At 46.9% G+C, this 16247-nt stretch overlaps 1 protein-coding gene across 1 annotated transcript in view; it reads left to right on the top strand.

Moving 5' to 3' along the window:
* henmt1 (HEN methyltransferase 1) overlaps positions 1–16247 on the top strand; it is a 147453-nt gene that overhangs the window by 83562 nt on the left and 47644 nt on the right. The window contains exon 5 of the mRNA XM_078219043.1: positions 11935–12106. Coding sequence (XP_078075169.1) covers positions 11935–12106 — 172 coding nt within the window. The remainder of the gene's footprint in view (positions 1–11934; positions 12107–16247) is intronic.

Here is a 16247-nt window from a genome sequence, read left to right as displayed (position 1 = left end):
GGTGAGGCCGCAGCTGGAATACTGTGTGCAGTATTGGTCCCCTTATATGAGGAAGGATATATTGGCATTGGAGGGAGTGCAGAGAAGGTTCACCAGGTTGATACCGGAGAAGAGGGGTTTGGATTATGAGGAGAGGCTGAGGAGATTGGGTTTGTACTCGGAGTTTAGAAGGATGAGGGGGGATCTTATGGAGACTTATAAGATAATGCGGGGGCTGGATAGGGTGGAGGCGGAGAGATTCTTTCCACTTAGTAAGGAAGTTAAAACTAGAGGACACAGCCTCAAAATAAAGGGGGGTCGGTTTAAGACAGAGTTGAGGAGGAACATCTTCTCCCAGAGGGTGGTGAACCTCTGGAATTCTCTGCCCACTGAGGTGGTGGAGGCTACCTCGCTGAATATGTTTAAAGCGCGGATGGATGGATTCCTGATCGGTAAGGGAATTAAGGGTTATGGGGATCAGGCGGGTAAGTGGTACTGATCCACGTCAGATCAGCCATGATCTTATTGAATGGCGGGGCAGGCTCGAGGGGCTAGATGGCCTACTCCTGCTCCTATTTCTTATGTTCTTATGAAAGCTCTAGATAGCACTTACCTCTTCTATAGACACACTAGTTTACAATTGGATATGGATAGGTGAAGTGAATGGGGCAAAATTAGACAGATGGAGTTTAACTTGGATTAGTGTGAGGTTAGTAGAGGGGCGTGTTAACCAGGAGTGTCTCGGAGGGAGGTGTTGACCCGTTAGAGAAAATCTCCATTACAAGAGAGGAACTGTTAGGTTTTTTAGGGAACATTAAAACTGACAAAGCCCCAGGGCCTGATGGCATCTATCCTCGACTGCTCAGGGAGACGAGAGGTGAAATTGCTGGGCCTCTGACGGAAATCTTTGTCGTTTCTTTGGACACGGGTGAGGTCCCTGAGGATTGGAGTTTAGCGAATGTGGTCCCGTTGTTTAAGAAGGGTAGCAGGGATAACCCAGGTTGGTTAAGAAGGTTAAGGCTCATGGGATACAAGGAGAGGTGGCTAGATGGGTAGAGAACTGGCTTGGCCACAAGAGACAGAGGGTAACAGTCGAAGGGTCTTTTTCCGGCTGGAGGTCTGTGACCAGTGGTGTTCCGCAGGGCTCTGTACTGGGACCTCTGCTATTTGTGATATATATAAATGATTTGGAAGAAGGTGTAACTGGTGTAATCAGCAAGTTTGCGGATGACACGAAGATGGCTGGAATTGCGGATAGCGAAGAGCATTGTCGGGCAATACAGCAGGATATAGATAGGCTGGAAAATTGGGCGGAGAGGTGGCAGATGGAGTTTAATCCGGATAAATGCGAAGTGATGCATTTTGGAAGAAATAATGTAGGGAGGAGTTATACAATAAATGGCAGAGTCATCAGGAGTATAGAAACACAGAGGGACCTTGAAGGTGGCGACACAGGTGGAGAAGGTGGTGATGAAGGCATATGGTATGCTTGCCTTTATAGGACGGGGTATAGAGTATAAAAGCTGGAGTCTGATGATGCAGCTGTATAGAACCTGGTTAGGCCACGTTTGGAGTACTGCATCCAGTTCTGGTCGCCGCACTACCAGAAGGACGTGGAGGCATTGGAGAGAGTGCAGAGAAGGTTTACCAGGATGTTGCCTGGTATGGAGGGTCTTAGCTATGAGGAGAGATTGGGTAGACTGGGGCTGTTCTCCTTGGAAAGACGGAGAATGAGGGGAGATCTAATAGAGGTATACAAGATTATGAAGGGTATAGATAGGGTGAACAGTGGGAAGCTTTTTCCCAGGTCGGAGGTGACGATCACGAGGGGTCACGGGCTCAAGCTGAGAGGGGCGAAGTATAACTCAGACATCAGAGGGACGTTTTTTACACAGAGGGTGGTGGGGGCCTGGAATGCGCTGCCAAGTAGGGTGGTGGAGGCAGGCACGCTGACATCGTTTAAGACTTACCTGGATAGTCACATGAGCAGCCTGGGAATGGAGGGATACAAACGATTGGTCCAGTTGGACCAAGGAGCGGCACAGGCTTGGAGGGCCGAAGGGCCTGTTTCCTGTGCTGTACTGTTCTTTGTTCTTTGTTATCCATTTTGGCAGGAAAAATACAAAGGCAAATTCTTATCTAAATGGTGGGAAACTTCAGAATGGTTTGGAGGTGGATTCCCCAAGCATGAATCGCAGAAACCGAGTTTGTAGGAACAGCAGGTAAACATAGAATCTAGCAGCAAGAGTAGGCCATTCGGCCCTTCGAGCCTGCTCTGCCATTCATTCTGATCGTGGCTGATCATCGAATTCAATATCCTGATCCCCCTTTCCCCCATATCCCTCGATCCCTTTAGCCCTAAGAGCTATATCTAATTTCATCCTGAAATCACACATCATTTTGACCTCAACTACTTTCTGTGGTAGTGAATTCCACCGATTCACCACTCTCTGGGTGAAGAAATTCCTTCTCACCTCAGTCCTAAAAGGTTTACTCCTTATCCTCAAACTATGACCCCATTTTCACACTAACTTCATTGCAGTGTTAATGTAAGCCCAAAGAAAAATAAAAGTGCAGCACAGGAACAGGCCCTTTGGCCTGCTATTCCTTCCCCATTTATGTACCCATCCAGATGCCTCTTAAATGTTGCTAATGTGCTGCTTCCACCACCTCCTCTGGCAGCGCGTTCCAGGCACCCACCACTCACTGCGTGAAAAACGTCCCCCGCACATCTCCCTTAAACTTTCCCCCTCTCACCTTGGACCTGTGCCTGTTGTAATTGACACTTCCACCCCGGGAAAAAGCCCCTGATTATCCACCCTGTCTATGCCTCTCGTAATTTTGTAGATCTTTATGAGGTCTACCCTCAGCCTCCATCTTTCCAGTGAAAACAATCCCAGTTTATTTAACCTCTCCACATAGCCAACACCCTCAAGACCAGGCATCATCCTGGTGAACCACCTTTGCACTCTCTCCAAAGCTTCCAAGTCCTTCTGGTAGTGCGGTGACCAGAACTGCACGCAATACTCCAAATGCAGCTGAACCAAGGTTATATAGCTTCAAATGACTTCCCAACTCCTGTGCTCAGTGCTCAGGCTGATGAAGGCAAGCATGCCAGATGCCTTCTTAATCACCTTGGCCACCTGTGTTGCCATTTTCAGGGAAACCCCCCCCTCCTTTATCCTTGAGTGGGCCTACTTTTTCCCTCGCTACCCTCTTGCTTCTCGCCCTGCTGGCCAAGGATATTTCATGGCCTCTTTTAGCCCTCCTAACTCACCATTTGAGGTCCTTCCTACTTTCTCTATACTCTTCAAGGCTCTGTCTGTTTTTAGTTGCCTTGACCTTACGTATCCTTCCATTGTTTTGGCGAAGCTGACAATTTCACCTGTCATCAAAGATTCCCGAATCTTGCAATTCCTGTCCTTCATTTTTACAGGAACCTGCCTGTCCTGCCCTCTAATCAACTGGTCTTTTAAAGACTCTCACATGTCATATGTGAATTTACCCTCAAACAGCTACTCCCAAACCACATTCTCCAGTTCTTGCCTAATTCGGTTATAGTTGACCTTCCTCCAATTTAACACCTTCACCCGAGGACCATTTTTGTTTTTATCCATAAGTATCTGAAAAATTACAGAATTATGGTCACTATTCCCAAACTGCTCCCCCACTGAAACTTGGCCGGGCTCATTCCCCAATACAAGGACCAGTATGGTCCTCTCTCCTGTTGGATTATCCACCAACTGTTTCAAAAACACATCCAGGACACACCTCACAAATTGCTCCCCATCCAAACCCCTGGCACTAAGGGAGTCCCAGTCAATACGAGGGAAAGTTAAAACCACCCACCACAACAACCCTATTATTTTCACATCTTTCCAGAATCTGACTACATATCTGTTCCTCTAGCTCCCTCTGGCAGCTGGGAGGTCTGTAGTACAATCCCAGTATTGTGACAGCACCCTTCCTGTTCCTGAGCTCTACCCATAATGCCTTGCAAAATCCCCACAAAGTGTCCTCCATCAGTACAGTTGTGATGTGTTCCCTAACAGTCCCCCACCTCTTTTGCTTCCTCCTCTGTCTCGTCTAAAACACTGATGTCCCAAAATGTTACATTGCCAATCCTGTCCCTCCTTCAACCATGTTCTGTGACAGAACAATATCGTAATTCCATGCATTAATCCAGGCTCTAAACTTCACCTGAATAATCTGTTATACTTCTTGCATTGAAGTAAATACAGTCCAAGCCTTCATCCCTGTTGAGCTCAGCAACCTCTCCCTGACTGCTCCTCCTCTTCGCTATATTTGCCTTATTCTCAAGCTATTCCCCAGTCTCTGTACTTACGGCTGCTTCACTTCCCATCCCCATGCCACACTAGTTTAAACCCTCCCGAGCTACACGAGTAAACCTCCCGGCAGAAACAGTTGAATGTATAATGGAGTGGGGGCAGAAGGATATCGAACTGAATACTTTAAATAAAACTTTAAATAAACTTTACTTTTACATACTTCGGTCCTGTCTTCACAAAGGACACAAATCAGATACCAGAAATATTGGAGAACACAGGGTTTACTTAGAGGGAGGAACTGAAGGAGATCAGAATTAGGAGGGAAATGGTGTTAGGGAAACTGATGCAGTTGAAGGCCAATAAATCCCCAGGGCCTGATAATATACCCAGAGTACTTAAGGAAGTGGCCCACTACAAGAAATAGTGGATGTGTTGGTGGTCATCTTAGAACATAGAACAGTACAGCACAGAACAGGCCCTTCGGCCCACGATGTTGTGCCGAGCTTTATCTGAAACAAAGATCAAGCTACTGTTTGTGATTTATATAAACGATCTGGAAGAAGGTGTAACTGGGGTGATCAGTAAGTTTGCGGACGACACAAAATTGGCAGGACTTGCAGATAGTGAGGAGCATTGTCAGAAGCTACAGAAGGATATAGATAGGCTGGAAATTTGGGCAAAGAAATGGCAGATGGAGTTCAATCCAGATAAATGCGAAGTGATGCATTTTGGTAGAAATAATGTAGGGAGGAGCTATACGATAAATGGCAGAACCATAAAGGGTGTAGATACGCAGAGGGACCTGGGTGTGCAAGTCCACAGATCCTTGAAGGTGACGTCACAGGTGGAGAAGGTGGTGAAGAAGGCATATGGCATGCTTGCCTTTATAGGACGGGGCATAGAGTATAAAAGTTGGGGTCTGATGTTGCAGATGTATAGAATGTTGGTTCGGCCGCATTTGGAATACTGCATCCAGTTCTGGTCGCCACACTACCAGAAGGACGTGGAGGCTTTGGAGAGAGTGCAGAGGTTTACCAGGATGTTGCCTGGTATGGAGGGGCTTAGTTATGAGGAGAGATTGGGTAAACTGGGGTTGTTCTCCCTGAAAAGACGGAGGATGAGGGGAGACTTAATAGAGGTGTATAAAATTATGAAAGGCATAGATAGGGTGAACGGTGGGAAGCTTTTGCCCAGGTCGGTGGTGACGTTCACGAGGGGTCATAGGTTCAAGGTGAAGGCGGGGAGATTTAACACAGATATCAGAAGGACATATTTTATACAGAGGCTGGTGGGGGCCTGGAATGCGCTGCCAGGCAAGGTGGTGGAGGCGGACACACTGGGAACGTTTAAGACTTATCTAGACAGCCATATGAACGGAGTGGGAATGGAGGGATACAAAAGAATGGTCTAGTTTGGACCAGGGAGCGGCACGGGCTTGGAGGGCCGAAGGGCCTGTTCCTGTGCTGTATTGTTCTTTGTTCTACCCCACTCCCTCTCATCCTGGTGTGCTCCATGTGCCTATCCAATAACCGCTTAAATGTTCCTAAATTGTCTGACTCCACTATCACTGCAGGCAGTCCATTCCACACCCCAACCACTCTCTGCGTAAAGAACCGACCTCTGATATCCTTCCTATATCTCCCACCATGAACCCCATGGTTATGCCCCCTTGTAATAGCTCCATCCACTCGAGGAAATAGTCTTTGAACGTTCACTCTATCTATCCCCTTCATCATTTTATAAACCCAAATCTTCCAGGATTCTATAGACTCTGGAACAGTTCCTACAGATTGGAGGGTAGCAAATGTAACCCCACTATTAAAAAAGGGAGGTAGAGAGAAAACATGGAATTATAGTGATATAATTCACTATCCCTGATAAATGTGAGGTGATTCATTTTGGTAGGACAAATTTAAATGTGGATTACAGGGTCAAAGGTAGGGTTCTGAAGACTGTGGAGGAACAGAGAGATCTTGGGGTCCATATCCACAGATCTCTAAAGGTTGCCAGTCAAGTGGATAGAGCTGTGAAGAAGGCCTATAGTGTGTTAGCTTTTATTAACAGGGGGTTGGAGTTTAAGAGCCGTGGGGTTATGCTGCAACTGTACAGGACCTTGGTGAGACCACATTTGGAATATTGTGTGCAGTTCTGGTCACCTCACTATAGGAAGGATGTGGAAGCGCTGGAAGGAGTGCAGAGGAGATTTACCAGGATGCTGCCTGGTTTGGAGGGTAGGTCATATGAGGAAAGGTTGAGGGAGCTAGGGCTGTTCTCTCTGGAGCGGAGGAGGCTGAGGGGAGACTTAATAGAGGTGTATAAAATGATGAAGGGGATAGATAGAGTGAACGTTCAAAGACTATTTCCTCGGGTGGATGGAGCTATTACAAGGGGGCATAACTATAGGGTTCGTGGTGGGAGATACAGGACGGATATCAGAGGTAGGTTCTTTACGCAGAGAGTGGTTGGGGTGTGGAATGGACTGCCTGCAGTGATAGTGGAGTCAGACGCTTTAGAAACATTTAAGTGGTTATTGGATAGGCACATGGAGCACACCAGGATGATAGGGAGTGGGATAGCTTGATCTTGGTTTCAGATAAAGCTCGGCACAACATCGTGGGCCGAAGGGCCTGTTCTGTGCTGTACTGTTCTATGTTCTATGATTCACTAAGTGATTTTGTAGGAAAACACTTGGAAGTGGCAGGATCGGACGGAGTCAGCATGGATCTATGAAAGGAAATCATGCTTGACAAATCTACTGGAATTCTTCGAGGATGTAACTAGTGGAGTTGAAGAGGGGGAACCAGTGGATGTGGTTTATTTGGGCTTTCAGAAGGTTTTTGACAAAGTCCAACACATAAGAGATTCGTGTTAAAATTAAAGCCCAAGGGATTGGGGGAAGTGTATTGAGATGGATAGAAATCTGATTGGCACACAGGAAACAAAGAGTAAGAATAAATGGGTCATTTTCCAAATGGCAGGCAGTAACTAGTGGGATACCGCTCGGATCGGTGCTGGGGACCCCAGCTATTCACAATATATACTAATGATTTACATGAGGGAACTAAATGTAATATCTCCAAATTTGGAGATGACACAAAGCTCAGTGGGAGGGTGAGCTGTGAGGAGGATGCAGACATGCTTCAGTGCGATTTGGACAAGTTGACTGAACAAAGAACAATACAGCACAGGAACAGGCCCTTCGGCCCTCCAAGTCTGCGCCGCTCATGTGCCCAACTAGACCATTCGTTTGTATCCCTCTATTCCCAGCATGTTCATGTGGCTATCAAGATAAGTCTTAAACGATCCCAGCGTGTCCGCCTCAATCACCTTGCTTGAGAGTGCATTCCAGGCTCCCACCACCCTCTGTGTAAAATACGTCCCCCTGACATCTGTGTTGAACCTTGCCCCCTCTCACCTTGAACCTGTGTCCCCTTGTGTTTGTCACCTCTGACCTGGGAAAAAGCTTCCCACCGTTCACCCTATCAAAGATTTCTGTTAGAGGCCCAGCAATTTCATCTCTTGCCTCCCTGAGGAGTCTAGTATAGATGCCATCCGGCCCTGGGGATTTATCTGTCTTAATGTTTCCTAAAAAACCGAACACTTCCTCCCTTGTAATTGAGATTTTTTCTAACGGGTCAACGCATCTCTCTGAGACCCTACCAGTCAACATGTCCCTCTCCTTTGTGAATACTGATGCAAAGTATTCATTTAGGATCTCTCCTACTTCCTTTGGTTCTTAGCATAATTCCCCTCCTTTGTCCCTGAAACGTCCGATTCTTTCCCTGACAACCCTCTTGTTCCTAACGTATGTATAAAATGCCTTAGGATTCTCCATAATCCTGTCTGCCAAGGACATTTCGTGACCCCTTTTTGCCCTTCTAAGTCCCTGTTTGAGTTCTTTTCTACTTTCTCTGTATTCCTCTACTGCTCCATCTGTTTTTAGCTGCCTGGACCTCATATATGCCTCTTTTTTCTTTTTGATTAGACCCACAATTTCACTGGTTATCCACGGCTCTCGAATCCTACCTTTCCTATCCTCCTTCTTTACAGGCACATGCCTGTCCTGCAGTCCTATCAACTGCTCCTTGAAAGACTCCCACATGCCAGGTGTGGATTTACCCTCGAACAGCCTCTCCCAATCAACAGCCACCAAATCCTGCCTAATCCGGCTGTAGTTAGCCTTCCCCCAATTCAGCACCTTACCCAAAGGACAACACTCATCTTTTTCCATTGCTATCCTAAAGTTTACAGAATTGTGGTCACTATTTGCCACATGTTCCCCCACTGAAACTTTGATGACCTGACCGGGCTCATTCCCCAGTATAGCCCCCTTTCTAGTTGGACTGTCAACATATTGTTCCAAAGAACCTTCCTGTACGCATTTTATAAATTCTTCCCCGACCAGGCCCCCAGCCCTAAGCGATTTCCAGTCGATGTGAGGGAAATTAAAGTCTCCTACTACAACAACCCTATTTTTTCAGCACCTGTCCAGAATCTCCTTACATATCCGTTCCTCAACTTCCCGTGGGCTGTTGGGAGGCCTGTAGTATACCCCCAGCATTGTGACTGCGCCCTTCCTGTTTCTGAGCTCCACCCACAGTGACTCGTTACCTGACCCTTCCAAATTGTCCACCCTCTGTACCGCTGTAATATGCTCCCTAACCAGCATTGCTACTCCCCCACCTCTCCTAGCCCCTCCTCTGTCTCGCCTAAAACACTTATACCCCGGAATATTCAGCTGCCAGTCCTGTCCTTTTAACCAAGTCTCCGTGAGGTTATCCACTTCGGTAGCAAAAATGGGAAGGCAGATTACTATCTGACCATAAATTAGGAGAGGGAAATGTGCAACGAGACCTGGGTATCCTCATACAGCAGTCGCTGAAGGTGCAGCAGGCAGTAAAAAGGGCAAATGGTATGTTGACCTTCATAGTGAGAGGATTTGAGTACAGGAGCAGGGATGTCTTGCTGCAATTATACATTGCCTTGATGAGGCTACATATGGAATATTGTTTTGCAGTTTTGGTCTCGTTATCTGAGGAAGGATGTTCTTTCTGTGGAGGGAGTGCAAGAAAGTTTACCAGACTGATTCCTGGGGTGGCAGAGCTGATGTATGAGGAGAGATTGAGTTGGTTAGGATTGTATTCACTGGATTTCAGAAGAATGAGTGGGGAATCTCATAGAGACTTATAAAATTCCAACAGGACTAGACAGGGTAGATGCAGGAAGGATGTTCCCAATGGTGGGGGAGTACAGAATCAGGGGTCGCAGTCTGAGAATACACGGTAGACCATTTAGGACAGAGATGAGGAGAAATTTCTTCACCCAGAGAGTGGTGAACCTGTGGAATTCGCTACCACAGGAAGCATTTGAGGCCAAAACATTGAATGTTTTCAAGAAGCAGTTGAATGTAGCTCTTGGTGCGAAGGGGATCAACGGATATGGGGGGAAGGGGGAGATCATGGTATTGTGTTTATGATCAGCCATGACCATAATGAATTGTGCAGCAGGCTTGAAGGGCTGAATGGCCTCCTCCTGCTCCTATTTTCAGTGTTTCTATCATAATGAATGGCAAAGCAGGCTCAAAGGGCTGAATGGCCTACTCCTACTTCTACTTTCTTTGTATGTTTCTTTGTATAATGCAATGACCCTTCCTCTCTTCCACCCTGTCCCCCATCACGCCTGAAATCTCTATACCCTGGAATATTGAGTTGCCGGTCCTGCCGGGTTGTACTCTCTATCCCTTCCTGCTACACTCTGGTTATCTTTACCCAAGTCGCTACCTTGATTAACTGCATCTCATACAATTCCTTCCCCACTATTTAGTTTAAAGCCCTCTCCACCATCCTAGTTACACTGGCCCCAGCACGATTCAGTTGAAGACAATCTCAAAGTTACAGCTGCCACTTTCCCCAGTACTGGTGTCAGTGCTCCATGAACCAAAACCCATTTCTCTTAAACTGGCCTGAGCCACACATTCGTCTCTCTAATCTTATTTACCCGACACCAATTTGCTCATGGCTCAAATAATAATTGTTACCTTTAATGTTATGCTTCTTAATTAAGCTCCTAGTTGGTCATAATCCCTAAGCAGGATCACTTTCCTAGTACCTAGGGAAAGCGAATTGCGTGGAGGACGCGGAAAGTCTGCAGAGAGATTTGGATAGGCTGAGCGAGTGGGCGAGGATCTGGCAGATGGAATATAACGTTAGCAAATGTGAGGTTATCCACTTTGGAAGAAATAATAGTAAATTAGAATATTATTTAAATGGAGAAAAATTACATCGTGCGACTGTGCAGAGGGACCTGGGGGTCCTTGTGCACGAATCGCAAAAACTCAGTCTGCAGGTGCAGCAGGTGATCAAGAAGGCGAATGGAATGTTGGCCTTTATCGCGAGGGGGATAGAATATAAAAGCAGGGAGGTCTTGCTGCAACTGTACAAGGCACTGGTGAGGCCGCAACTGGAGTACTGTGTGCAGTTTTGGTCCCCTTATTTGCGAAAGGATATATTGGCCTTGGAGGGAGTGCAGAGAAGGTTCACCAGGTTGATACCGGAGATGAGGGGTGTAGCTTATGAGGAGAGATTAAACGGATTGGGTCTGTACTCGTTGGAGTTTAGAAGGATGAGGGGTGATCTTATAGAGACATATAAGATAATGAAGGGGCTGGATAGGGTAGAGGTGGAGAGATTCTTTCCACTTAGAAGGGAAACCAGAACTAGAGGGCACAGCCTCAAAATAAGGGGGGGCCGGTTCAGAACAGAGTTGAGGGGGAACTTCTTCTCTCAGAGGGTAGTGAATCTCTGGAATTCTCTGCCCATTGAAGTGGTGGAGGCTTCCTCGTTGAATGTGTTTAAATCACGGGTAGATAGTTTTCTGATCGATAAGGGAATTAGGGGATATGGGGAGCAGGCGGGTAAGTGGAACTGATTCGCTTCAGATCAGCCATGATCTTGTTGAATGGCGGGGCAGGCTCGAAGGGCCAGATGGCCTACTCCTGCTCCTATTTCTTATGTTCTTATGTACCTATGTGAACCATGACAACTGGATTCTCTCCCTCTAACTACAAGTTCCTTTCTAACCAAACTTGGCTGAACAGAACTGTGTCTATCCCTCTGACTATACTCTCCCTTACTATGCCTACATTTCTGTTAATTCCCCCCTCTTAAAAGGCTTCCTGTAGCAGTGCCATGTCAGTTTGCGCATCCACCCTGCAGCAGAGTGGCTAGCACTTCTGCCTCACAATGTCAGGGACCTGGGTTTGTTTCCAGCCTTGGATGTTTGTGTGGAGTTTGCACATTCCACAGTTTCCTCCCACAGTCCGTAGATGTACAAGTTAGGTGGATTGGCCATTCTAAAGTGTCCCTTAGTATCCAAAAATGTGTAGGTTAGTGGGATTAACCTTGATCAATGTGCGAGGTTTCAGTGAAAGAATGGGCTTGGGTGTGATGCTCTTTCGGAGACTCAATGGGCCAAATGGCCTCCTCCTGCACAGGACGGATTCTATTCTATTGTCTGAATCTCCCCCCGTGCACTTTGTCTGTTGCAGTAATTAAAATGAAGACTTGGGTTGTAAAAAGTGTGTTGTAATGTTGGAAGTTAACCTTTAATGGATCAGAACTGAGAACTTTTGTTACACTATAATTAAAACTTTCTGTTTCACATTCAGGTCTTTGAACATTGGAAATAAATATGGTTACAGAGTCGAATTCACTGGTGTAGGCAAAGGGCCTCCCGGGACAGAGCAATTGGGATTCTGCACACAAATATCGATATTTCTGAGAGAGCTTTCAAAAACAATTCAAATTGAGACTAAAAATTCAGACACATTATATAAACAGGTGAGTGTTTTCATACAGTAAAATCACAAATTATTGAGAAATCAGTCTCCAAATTTTCTGTCACAAAGAACAAAGAAAATTACAGCACAGGAACAGGTCCTTCGGCCCTCCAAGCCTGCACCGACCATGCTGCCCAACTTAACTAAAACTCCCTACCCTTCCAGGGACCATATATATCCCTCTATTCCCATCCTATTCATGTACTTGTCAAGACGCCTCTTAAAAGCCACTACCGTATCCGCTTCCGCTACCTCCCCCGGCAACGAGTTCCAGGCACCCATTACTCTCTGTGTAAAAAATCTACCTTGTACATCTCCTTTAAACCTTGCCCCTCGCACCTTAAACCTATGCCCCCTAGTAATTGACTCTTCCGCCCTGGGAAAAAGCTTCTGACTGTCCACTCCATCCATGCCTTTCATCATCTTGTAGACTTCTATCAGGTCTCCCCTCAACCTCCGTCGCTCCAGTGAGAACAAACCAAGTTTCTCCAACCTCTCCTCATAGAGCTAATGCCCTCCATACCAGGCAACATCCTGGTGAATCTTTTCTGTACCCTCTCCAAAGCCTCCACATCCTCCTGGTAGTGTGGCGACCAGAATTGAACACTATATTCAAGTGCGACCTAATTAAGGTTCTATAAAGCTGCAACATGACTTGCCAATTTTTAAACTCAATGCCTCGGCCGATGAAGGTAAGCATGCCGTACGCCTTCTTGACTACCTTCTCCACCTGCTTGCCACTTTCAGTGACCTGTATACCTCGATACCCAGATCCCTTTACCGATCAATACTCTTAAGGGTTCTGCCTCATGTTAAGTTGTTTTCAGGCAGCGGTGTGGATCATTTGGTATATAGAATATATATTTTAGCAAAATGCTGGTTCATTGCCCTCTTCATGAATTAGAGTCATAGAGGTTTACAGCATGGAAACAGGCTGTTCGGCCCAACTTGTCCATGCTGCCCTTTTACTTTAAAACCCCTAAGCTAATCCCAATTGCCTGCATTTGGCCCATATCCCTCTATACCCATCGTACCCACATAACTACCTAAATGCTTTTTAAAAGATAAAATTGTACCCGCCTCTACTGCTACCTCTGGCAGCTTGTTCCAGACACTCACCACCCTCTGTGTGAAAAAACTGCCCCTCTGGACACTTTTGTATCTCTCCCCTCTCACCTTAACCTATGCCCTCTAGTTTTAGACTCCCCTACCTTTGGGAAAAGATATTGACGATCTACCTTGTCTATGCCCCTCATTATTTTATAGACCTCTATAAGGTCACCCCTCAGCCTCCTACGCTCCAGAGAAAAAGTCCCAGTCTATTCAGCTTCTCCTTATAACTCAATCCATCAAGTCCCGGTACAAAGAACAAAGAACAATACAGCACAGGAACAGGCCCTTCGGCCCTCCAAGCCCGCGCCGCTCCCTGGTCCAAACTAGACCATTCTTTTGTATCCCTCCATTCCCACTCCGTTCATGTGGCTATCGAGATAAGTCTTAAACGTTCCCAGTGTGTCCGCCTCCACCACCTTGCCCGGCAGCGCATTCCAGGCCCCCACCACCCTCTGTGTAAAATACGTCCTTCTGATATCCGTGTTAAACCCCCCCCCCCCCCCCCCCCCCCTCACCTTGAACCTATGACCCCTCGTGAACGTCACCACCAACCTGGGAAAAAGCTTCCCACCGTTCACCCTATCTATGCCTTTCATAATTTTATACACCTCTATTAAGTCTCCCCTCATCCTCTGTCTTTCCAGTGAGAACAACCCCAGTTTACCCAATCTCTCCTCATAACTAAGCCCCTCCATACCAGGCAACATCCTGGTAAACCTCCTCTGCACTCTCTCTAAAGCCTCCACGTCCTTCTGGTAGTGTGGCGACCAGAACTGGGCGCAGTATTCCAAATGCAGCCGAACCAACATCCTATACAACCGCAACATCAGACTCCAACTTTTATACTCTATGCCCCGTCCTATAAAGGCAAGCATGCCATATGCCTTCTTCACTACCTTCTCCACCTGTGCCGTCGCCTTCAAGGATCTGTGGACTTGCACACCCAGGTCCCTCTGCGTATCTACACCCTTTATGGTTCTGCCATTTATCGTATAGCTCCCCCCTACGTTAGTTCTACCAAAATGCATCACTTCGCATTTATCTGGATTGAACTCCATCTGCCATTTCTTGGCCCAAATTTCCAGCCTATCTATATCCTTCTGTAGCCTCTGACAATGTTCCTCACTATCTGCAAGTCCAGCCATTTTCGTGTAGTAGCATCCGAGTAAATCTTTTCTGCACTCTTTCTAATTTAATAACATGCTTTCTATATGACGGAATAGGGCCTATAAAAGGTGAAGGCGGGAAAGTCTGTACGGAACCAGTAGAAATGGCAGAGGTGCTCAATGAGTATTTTGCCTCGGTTTTCACAGAAGAGAAGGACCTGGGTGGATGTACTGCGGGCGTGCGGTGGACTGAAAGGATTGAGTATGTGGACTTTAAGAAAGAGGTTGTGCTGGAATCTTTGAATGGCATCAAGATAGATAAGTCGCCTGGTCCGGATGTACCCCAGGTTACTGTGGGAGGCGAGGGAAGAGACTGCAGAGCCTCTGGCGATGATCTTTGCGTCGTCGATTGAGACGGGAGAGGTATTGGAGGACTGCGGATGTGGTTCCTATTTTCAAGAAGGGGAATAGGGATAGCCCAGGTAATTACCGACCGGTGAGTCTAACCTCAGTGGTTGGTAAACTGATGGAGAAGATCCTGAGGGACAAAATATATGAGCACTTAGAGAGGTTTAGTATGCTCAAGAATACTCAGCATGGCTTTGTCAAGGGCAGATCATGCCTTACGAGCCTGGTGGAGTTCTTCGAAAATGTGACTAAACACATTGACGAAGGGAAGGCGGTAGATGTGGTTTATATGGATTTTAGCAAGGCGTTCGATAAAGTCCCCCATGCAAGGCTTCTAGAAAAAGTGAGAGGGCATGGGATCCAAGGGGCTGCTGCCTGGTGGATCCAGAACTGGCTTGCCCAAAGGAGGCAGAGAGTGGGTATAGATGGGTCTTTTTCTAAATGGAGGTCGGTCACCAGTGGTGTACCCCAGGGATCTGTTCTGGGACCCTTGCTGTTTGTCATTTTCATAAATGACCTGGATGAGGAAGCGGAGGGATGGGTTTTTAAATTTGCCGACGACACGAAGGTTGGTGGGGTTGTGATAGTCTGGAGGGATGTCAGAAGTTACAGAGGGACATAGATAGGATGCAAGACTGGGCGGAGAAGTGGCAGATGGACTTCAACCCAGATAAATGCGTCGTGGTCCATTTTGGTAGGTCAAATGGGATGAAGGAGTAGAATATAAAGGGAAAGACTCTTAGTACTGTAGAGGATCAGAAGGACCTTGGGGTCCGGGTCCATAGGACTCTAAAATCGGCCCCGCAGGTGGAGGAGGTGGTTAAGAAGACGTATGGTGTGCTGGCCTTTATCAATCGAGGGATTGAGTTTAGGAGTCCGGGGATAATGATGCAGCTATATAAGACCCTCGTCAGACCCCACTTGGAGTACTGTGCTCAGTTCTGGTCACCTCACTGCAGGAAGGATGTGGAAAAGATTGAAAGGGTGCAGAGGAGATTTACAAGGATGTTGCCTGGATTGAATGGCATGCCTTATGAGGATAGGCTGAGGGAGCTCGGTCTTTTCTCCTTGGAGAGACGAAGGATGAGAGGAGACCTAATAGAGGTGTATAAGATGTTGAGAGGCATAGATCGGGTGGACTCTCAGAGGCTTTTTCCCAGGGTGGAAATGACTGCTACGAGAGGACACAGGTTTAGGGTGCTGGGGTGTAGGTACAGGGGAGATGTTAGGGGGAGGTTTTTCACACAGAGGGTGGTGGGCGAGTGGAATCGGCTGCCGTCAGTGGTGGTGGAGGCGAACTCAATAGGGTCTTTTAGAACATAGAACATAGAACATAGAAAGCCACAGCACAAACAGGCCCTTCGGCCCACAAGTTGCGCTGATCATATCCCTACCTCTAGGCCTATCTATAGCCCTCAATCCCATTAAATCCCATGTACTCATCCAGAAGTCTCTTAAAAGACCCCAACGAGTTTGCCTCCACCAGCACCGACGTCAGCCGATTCCACTCACCCA

The sequence above is a fragment of the Mustelus asterias genome, chromosome 8 (assembly GCF_964213995.1).
Source record: "Mustelus asterias chromosome 8, sMusAst1.hap1.1, whole genome shotgun sequence".
NCBI lineage: Eukaryota > Metazoa > Chordata > Chondrichthyes > Carcharhiniformes > Triakidae > Mustelus > Mustelus asterias.
The sequence above is the reverse complement of the archived record's forward strand: the minus strand, read 5'-3'. Positions and strand labels throughout refer to the sequence as shown.